The following is a 9,180-nucleotide window of genomic DNA, read 5'->3' as shown; positions in this document are numbered from 1 at the left end:
TGCAGCCAAGCAGAGTCAAAGCTAGTTTCTAATATTTCACCTTACAGTTTTTTCATCTGAGTGCAGTTTTCTGCTTCTCTCTCTGTGTTTTATTCATCCATCCTTCATAAATTATTTTTAGGAGCAGATACAAATAAGAAGAGTTGAAACATGTAAAATCTTGGGTATATGTTTGTACAAAGAAATGTGTGGTAGAAGGAAAATAGCAACATACCTACAAAACTGTAATTTTTTTTAATTGTTTTTATTTTCAAAACATAGCAGATAGGAATCACTTACAGTATTAAATCTGAATAAAAATTACATAGATACCACTTAAGCTCTTGATGTAACCAACTCCAATGTAGTCAGGTTTTGTTATATAAAGGAGAGTTACATTCAGAAAATTACTACTATAGTCTGTCTTTGGCAATAAATAAGCATTCCTTAGACAGGTATCCCAGTGAATTAAATTTTGGGTATTGCTCTGGCTTAAGACTACCAGATACCAGCTGTAATACCATTAGTTTAACATGATTACTACAAAATAACTTTTATTCGAGTATAAGAATTAGGCTAGTAGACATAGAATGTTGTTGTAGCCAGAATGGTCCAGGAACTATGAGAGGCAAGGACTTTTTTGGCAATATAGTTTATTGGACTAACTGTATAGTTGGAAGAAATGCAGTTAATCAAGGAACCAACACAATTATCTAGGACAGAATCTAGCCAGGATGCTCAAATTAATACTTCATTTACATTTGTTAAACATGCTGAGGGATCTATAAGGATTACAAATAGTGAAGACTCTGGATTTACCTAATCTGAAATACTAATTCCGTACGTTGCCCAGACAGTGAAAGAATTGGATGTACTAGTTCAGTTCTGATTGAGAGAGGAATCCTAGTCACAAGTCTTAAACTGCTGGGGGCAGCAAACAAGATGCTGAAAGTCATAGTCCAGAAGAGCACAATGGCTCGTGTCCACAAATATGTGCTGTTAGGGGGGTTAATATGCTTCATCTTGGAGAAGAACAGAAGGAGAAATAAACTTGGATTTTAAAAAAGCAAGTAACTGATTTAGCCTATTTAAAAGTTGCTGCTTCATGAGACACACTAATACCAAAAAATCCATCTTAAACTATCTTTAAAAAATCCATATTGTATAATATGAACATTGTACTGTATTTCTGCACCAATATACTAGCATAGAATTATACATTGGTTTAAACACTATAAAAATTCTAAAAATCTAGATTTTCCCCAGCATAGAAAAATTGCTCTGTACTAAAATATATTTTTTGAAAATAATTTTATACATGATAAAAAATCCTTTGCACTAACTAATCCAAGCAACCATTTAAGAGTGTAAACTTAATAATGCTGTGATTGCTGAAGGTGGGCATTTTAAATTGTTAGCATAAGACTTTGATAGAATTTATTGCTGACATCCTAAATATCTAGTAGCCTCCCTACCAGTTGGATGAGGTGGATTCGTGGTTGCGTCTTGCCAGAGGCACACTGCATAAAAATGAAGAGTTGTAAAAGGAATTGGTACTGGAATTTTAAAACACCATTGCAGCTTCTGAACTGGGGCCCCAGGGGCTGATTTAACTTATGCCAGCTTTCTCCTTTGGCTGCCTAGGGTTGTTCCATGGCCCACAACAGACACTATGGTACCATCACTCTTTGGCTTGCCTCAGTTTTGTTCCTGGCATACCCTTACACTGAAAATGTGAGGAAGGGCAGTGTAGGGTTGCTTATATTGGCCCTATGCTTTTCTTATGCCCAGAGTCACATTTTCTTGGTGGCTGCTTCAGCCCCTCTGTAGCTTGCTGGAGAGGTGCACAAGGGGTGCAGTGTTGACTAGACTGTGACTCTATGCCTTTTTTGAGCTCCACCTGTAACCGGTCCATAAGGTATTCTCCAAGGTTGCCTCTGCCATCTTGGGAACACTCAAGCCTGTAAGCATTGGTCAAGAGATCTCCCACCAACTTGATCTTCCGGATTTTGGGTTCAATAAATTGTTTCTTAATAGTGCTAGCACTATGAGGGTCTCCATTTGCAATGCTCAGAGCATAGAGCTCTTCAAGATAACTTGTCATGGTTTTCCACTGTACTAGTGCTATTTCCAGGGCCTTCACAACATTGGTTACATCTTCACAGTTTGGTTTCTATAAAAACAAAACATAATAAAAAAGGGAAAATTAGAAATATTAACAAATTCATTACTCAGCTTACAATAATTGCTACTTTCCTGTAACTTGTCTTGCCTTCCAAAGAAGAAATGCACCTGCAGGTTATTTTTTTTGCAACAGCTCGTTATTGTATTTACTAAATCTTTGCTTTGATTCTTCTGCTTTTAAATACATGTTTCCTACTATCTTCAATTTACACAGTAAGTTAGATTCAGTTGGCAGATAACTTAGGCATTTCTCTGTTTTGGAAGCGTGCACCCATCTAACCTATGGAAAAAACAATGTTTCAAAAAGTGGCTCTTTTTCAGGTCTCATGGCTTTTCCTGTGTTGTTCATTAAATAAATACATAAGGCTATTGTATGACCACCAGGCACAAAACATCCACAAAGGCTGATTCTAAGTTAGACTAGCAACTTAATTCAAGTTAAGTTTTGCTTTATGCACATGCAAGTGAAACGAAAGTCTCTAGGTCAAATTCTACCTTTGGTTATACTAATATAAAAAACTTGTGCAGCTGCTCTGGCTTCAGTCCTAATCTATTGATTGGACAATGAAAAACCAGGGTCAGGGTTGCACATCTCACAGAATCTCCCATCAACATCCTGGGTATGAAGGAAGTATGAAAGGAATTAAAAGTTATTGGAGAGAGAATGTGTCTGAATACACAGGTTTTGAACAAAAGCAATGCAAAGCAGAGGTTTAATATAGTTTGCTTATTGTGGAAGACCAAACATGCTGTCTGTGGCACACCTGGAGGTTTCTGGGACAATAATGGCCTCCTCGCTCTCGTTGGTATTTCAACATAGCTTCTGCTGCTTCTCTCTCTTCTTTAGCTTGGTGCCAAAAAAACTTGGCAAAGTTTGGTAAAGCCACATCAGACTGATCAAAAATCTCACCCTGTGGTTTTAAACAGAGACAGACATACAAATGATTGGTAAGAAGTATGAACACGAGGTACAATGAAATTAATATGTAGGAAAACACAGATCTATCATCTTTAAAGAACAAAGAGAATAATTTTCAATGAGGCTTGTACTGCCAGTTTCTCTTGGCCCATCGGAAAGTCTCCCCTGAATTACCATATTTATTCGAATCCAAGACAAGGTTTTTGTCCCCAGTTAGCATGGGAAAAAACGAAGCTTAGTCTTGAATTCAAGTACTGACCTGGGGCAGGTGGCAGCTCAGTTCTGGCTTTGGCCCCAGCCTTGAGGCTGAAGCTGGAACTGAGCCGCCGCCTGTCCCAGGCAGGGATGGCTTGTGTAGTGGGGCTCGCAGTTGGGGGAGCACAGAGATCTCTTAGTTTCTGCAATACGTTCTTATATCTCTTAGCTTCAAATGAGTTATTCAGGGAAAACAAAGTTGAACAGCTGTATCAGATATCAAGTGCACATCTCTGAGAACAGGTATTCAATACCAACCTCAGCAGCAGGAACAATTCCCAGTAGCTAAAAACATCACTCACTCCTGAGCCCCTAAACGGATTTTTTCCCCCTGATTTTCCTCCTCTCATTAGTTGCCTCTATGTCTTTATCCAACCTCTTACCTAGCCACATTTCAGCTGTTCAACTTCTCTCATCTCTCATTATGGTTTACCTTCTTTCTTCTTCCCTTCAGTTGAGGGACAGAGACAGAAGCCATTCCTCTGTTTCTGACCATACCGTTTCTCCCTCAAAAAATTGCTATCCCTGAAATTGCACTATCAAGACTAATCTTTTCCTTGTTGAAATAGTATATTCTTTTCCTTTTTAAATGTTTGTGCATTTTAACTGAAAGGGTCAATTCTGCAACTTTTGCATATTTAAAACTCCCACTGGCCTAATTAGAAGTGTTGGCTGGAGGAAGAATGTAGAAATGGTCCCTTTAAGAGATCGGTCTTAGCAGAAGGGTTAACTTTAAGATATGTAAATTACAAAATGTGAGACAGATGCAAAAAGGAAAAAAGTTATTGACTTAGATGACAAGTAAACGGAGACTTTGCATCACTTTATCAACTTCCTTACAGACAATGCTGACCAGTTATTTCCCAAAGGAAAATACCATTGCTATCCAATGAGAATATACATGAGACTTGCCCTTAAAAGAACTGCCTGAATCTGTTGCATTGAGAAATACAAAACCAGTACAGGGCTAATTCTGCTTCTCTGAATTAGTGACTATAGAAAAGAAGCCTAGTAACTTCAGACATTACAAGATTTAATATTATGCTACTGAAGTAACAATTTTATTCATATTGGGTTAAATTAACCTCTGGTGTCAAAAGTCAGCACCCCATCTCTCTGCACAACCTAAGCCGGGGGCGGGCAAAATATGGCCCATGGGCCAAATCCGGCTCACCAAGGCATTCTGCCTAGTCCACAGTGTCCTTGGCCCCACCCAGCCCAGGTGTGGGGAGCAGCCTAGGCCACCGCACATGTGCCTGGTCCTACCATCCCCAAGTGCACAGTGTGGCATCTGAACTCCATTTCCTAGCAGCCCCAGGGGTCGCTCCTTCTGGCTGCCGCTGCCAGACCCAGTCCCACTGCCCAGGCACCCCAGCTCATATGCCCTATACCCAGTCCTGGGGTGCCAGATGGAATGGGCAGGCAAGATCTTTCTGGAGACTGTCTGGGACCTGCACGGGCAGGGTGCACAGCTGGGCAGATGGGATGGGGCCATGGGCAGGCAGGGAGCTGTGTCCAGAAGTGGAATGGGTGGGCAGGCCCAGGGATCAGGACTGAGAGGCAGTGATGCTGCAGGACTGAGCACAGAGCAGCAATCCCTTCCCTGCAAGCCCTTGCCCACCGAACCGGTGCCCATCACAGGAGCATGCAGGCAGTGGATCACAGCTCTGCCCCAGCCCCTGGACCCCAGCTCCCAACCCCACATTGTCACTGCCCTGCAATCCTGATCCCCAGCCCTGCCTGCCTGTCCCACTCCTGGAAACTGCTACCCACCTGCCCACAGCCCCTTCCCATCCATGCTGGGATGGGGCCACAGGTGGGGAGTGGCATCTGGGAATGGGATGGGCAGGTGGGGCCATGGAACAGGACCACAAGGTAGTGATAGCATGGGGCAGGGCCTGAGGCAGAGCCACGATCTGCTACCTGCATGCCCTTGCAACGGGTGCCAGTTCCACAGGTAGGTGCAGGCAGGGGGTGGATTGTGGCTCTACCCCAAGCCCTGGCCCCATCCTGTCACCACCCAGTGATCCCAGGGTCTCCATACAGACCTGTTAGGACCCACACATGGGCCACTTAGGGAGTTTTGGTGAGCTGTTGGGGAGGGGGTGGGTACTGACCCATTCTGCAACAGCGCACTAACTCTTTTAGCAGCTCTCTGGCCAAATTAATTGCCCACCCCTTGATCTAATCCTTACAACAAGAACACACCAGGAGGGGTCTCATTCTATGGAAGTGGTCTCTGCCCTTGTACAGGCAGTTATCAAGGAATATGACAGGTAGCACTGGGCCAGAGATGAAGCCAAACGATCTCTATCTACAATAATCCTGCACTTCTATCACTGTGTGCAGGAGATTACAGAACAGCAGTTGCCACTAGTGCAGAAACATGCTTTGCAAACTTTGCAGTCCTGTGGTGAGAAGTGTATGGGTCTCTTGTCTCTCTCTCTGAACTTCTGCCTCTTCATGTTTCCCCAACCTCCCACTTAACAGCCTCCACAAAATTCAAGCAGTTAAAATTATACCCACGTAGCTCATCTACCGGTCTTTTGAGAAACTGTGTAACATACACAATATATAGCATGCTCTTCAGGACACCACCACCAAAAAGCACAATGAAAACAAATAATGCCCACCCCCACTCCTGCCAAGCTTGTGACATTACAGGACTATAAAGAATTTACAAGAACTCCAAGCATTATGAATATTATAATGAGGTATTTATAAATAAGAACATTTGGGGCTTATCGCTCTCACAGAAGTCAGTGACTGAAACTGTCATTGACATGAGTCAAGATTGGCCACTATCCTACAACTCTAGCTGCTCAAAGGGCATGAGCTGCATGACTTTAAATACAGAATGATCACAAAAGCAAAACAGTACTCCTACTGAATCAGCAGAACCCAGTTAAGCAGCAGAAATGAAATAGTTGAAATGTGTATGTGTGTGTGCGCTTATTAAATAGCCTACATGATTTATTTTAAATTCTATGACCTAATTTAGTCATCAGCATTTTAATATCTGGTTGCAACATGTTTTTGATGGAATTTTTCATCAGCCCTAGCCAGAAGAGCCAAAAGGAAGACATATTACAGATACTGATATAATTTCAGTGCATGTTTAATAAATAGGTGGATATTTCAAATCATATTTTTGATTTTTATTAGATTTGTGTTGCACAAAAGCTGATGAAAGAATTTTTCAAGTAACCCAAGAATCAGTCCCTCCAGTCTATTAACTGGTGTTTTGCCCAAGGACTACAGTGTTGAGTGGGGCAGGATGTTTGGTGCTGATTATCCTTGGTCCTTAAGGAAAGCGTGCACCTTGGAACAAAGATTCTTAAAAATTAGTTCTTAATATCTGTTACTTTAGCATAATCTGATACTTTAGCACTTTGGCCTATCTGAATTTTTGTTATTCAATTAAACTAATGCCTTTTCTCTTGAAATCTAGGCACTTGTGTGGACGTGGAAATAACTTTTAAGTCCAGGCAAGGTGACCCATAGGGCTTCACTTCAGACAGTGATGTGCAAAAGAAAGATTAATTGTTCTTTCATTCATTGCACACAACCATTTTGCTGATCAATAAAACAAAGAGACAAAACCCCTTTGTAAACATCCACACAGCACACCCCAAGTCTATTAGAACTCTTTATTCTTCCCCTCTCTTGCAAAGTCATTTTACACTTTGACTGAAATGAAATAATGCAGTGACAACTCACACCTGCACCGCAAGTAATGTGTTCCCTCCAATGACAGCAGTAATGGAGAAGGTCCATCCCTCCCCCCCCCCCCCCCCCCATTTCTTACATCTTTTAGTTCATAAAAGTTATAGCCCTCAGCAATCAGACTTAAAGCAACAGTCACACAAACAAACAAAAATAATAAACTAAACTTAACAGTTTTGAAGTTCTCTTTTGTGCCCTCTGATTGGCTAGCTGTACTGGGAATATTTCTGTTGCAACCACAGGGACAGCAAGAGCTGTGTTGGGCCTACTGTGATTATTCAAGGCAGCTGTTTAACATACAGTCTAGGATCTAAAAAATACCAGGCCTGATCCTTAGTTGGACTGAACTGGGACACATAGCCTGTTGGTGACTCTCCTAGAGAAGTTTCCCCAAGTCCCCCATTTTAAAACAAAACACCTCGTTGGAGCCAAAATGGTAAATTTATACACTAGTGTACTGCAAAGCCTGATCCCGAGTTCCTTACCTGGGCTTTATTAACAAAAAACAAAATGAAACCAAACAAAACACCCTTCTCCGCAGAAGGGAAGAAGGAGGTGGAGTTTAGACTGTAAATCAAATGTTGTTATAACTCAACCAGCTGGAAGTGCATTTGCAACTTGAAAGGCAGTAGTTTATATACCCTTGGCAAAAATCACAGAGGCTGCCAACTTCTGCTAGCTGCTAGTTTAAAAGCAGTACCCCCTTCCCCAGCACCTGCTGCCTGCCTGTCACAACAGGATCCAAAGGAACAGAGGGAGTGCAGGCACTGCCTCGTCCTCCCTGTCCCCGGCACCAGCCTGCACCAGTACCACACATCCAGTAGCAATGCCAGCTTGCGAGCGAGAGCTGCAAAACTAAGCCCTCCAGGAGGCTCGGACTGGCAGGGACGCCCGCAAACCAAGTCTGACATGCTTTGGCTGGAGATGGGGGATGAGGTAGACCCTCGGCTGGAGTTCAAGGAAGACATGGGTGCAGAATAATGTAGTCTGACCAGGGTTGGGATGGCATCACAGGGGAGAGAGACTGGGGTGTAAGGAGCAGGCGAAGTGTGGGGACAGGAGCCTGGGGGAAAGCATGGGGTAATGGAGACAGATGGGGGCTGGGGAAAGGATCTCAGGGGAGTGAGATGGGGTGTAAAGAGCAGGGGAAGCAGAAGGCTTGGGGAGGGGGCACAGGATGATGGATACTGATGGGGGTTGGGGACAGGATCTCAGTGGAGGGAGATCAGCTTGTAAAGAGCAGGGGAGCACAGGGTAATGGTGATGGGGGTTATGATGGGATCTCAGGAGAAGGAGACTGGGGTATAAAGAGCAGAGGAAGGACAGCGGGGGGGACAGGAGCTGGGGGGGCATAGGGCAATGGAGACTGATGGGGGTTGGGGAGAGGATCTCAGGGGAGTGAGATGGTGTGTAAAGAGCAGGGGAAGCAGAAGGCCTACGGGGTGGGGGTACACAGGATGATGGAGACCGGTGGGGGCTGGGGAGAGGATCTCAGAGGAGGAAGATCAGGATGTAAAGAGCAGGGGAGCACAGGGTAGTGGTGATGGGGGTTATGATGGGATCTCAGGGGAAGGAGCTGGGGAAGCAGAAAGCCTGGAGCCTGCAGGGAGGGACACAGGGCAAGGGAGACTGATAGGGGCTGGGGCAGGATCTCAGAGGAGGGAGATCAGGGTGTACAGAGCAGGGAAGCAGAAGGCCTGCAGCCCGTGGCGGGGGATGACAGACACAGGATCTCAGGGGAAGGAGCTGGGGGTGTAAGGAGCAGGGGAAGTGAGGGGACGGCAGCCTGAGGGAGGGCATGGGGCAATGGAGACTGATGGGGGCCGGGGGGAAGATCTCAGGGTGTAAGCAGCCGGGGAAGCAGACGGACCAGAGCCCGGGAGAGGGCACAGCGGCCCGGACACCGCCGGGGCTGGGACGCGATGGAGATGAGGAAGACGGGCCGAAGCCCGGGGAAGAGGCCCAGGTGCCGGGCCCTCGGGGCAGGCGCGGGGCGCGGGCAGGGGCTCGCCTTACCAGCGCCTGCAGGCGGTAGGCGAGCTCCAGCAGGGCGCTGGCCACGCCGCACAGGCCCTCCTCCACGGCGGGCGGGAAGCGCTGCTTGACGCGGCTGGCGG

The 9,180-nt window shown here is 45.0% G+C and overlaps 1 protein-coding gene across 1 annotated transcript; it reads right to left on the bottom strand.

Moving 5' to 3' along the window:
- Positions 1 to 709: 709 nt before the first annotated feature.
- Positions 710 to 9,174, bottom strand: LOC109299134 (ferritin light chain-like). The gene is made up of 3 exons (XM_019519673.1): positions 9,080 to 9,174; positions 2,928 to 3,074; positions 710 to 2,152 (listed from the first exon to the last, which is right to left on the bottom strand). Exons 2-3 carry the CDS (start codon positions 2,979 to 2,981, stop codon positions 1,739 to 1,741), a joined length of 468 nt encoding a protein of 155 aa, XP_019375218.1. The 5' UTR covers positions 2,982 to 3,074; positions 9,080 to 9,174; the 3' UTR covers positions 710 to 1,738.
- Between the last annotated feature and the right edge of the window lie 6 nt (positions 9,175 to 9,180).

Source organism: Gavialis gangeticus, unplaced genomic scaffold, assembly GCF_001723915.1.
Source record: "Gavialis gangeticus isolate Ggan-Ray unplaced genomic scaffold, GavGan_comp1, whole genome shotgun sequence".
NCBI lineage: Eukaryota > Metazoa > Chordata > Crocodylia > Gavialidae > Gavialis > Gavialis gangeticus.
The sequence above is the reverse complement of the archived record's forward strand: the minus strand, read 5'-3'. Positions and strand labels throughout refer to the sequence as shown.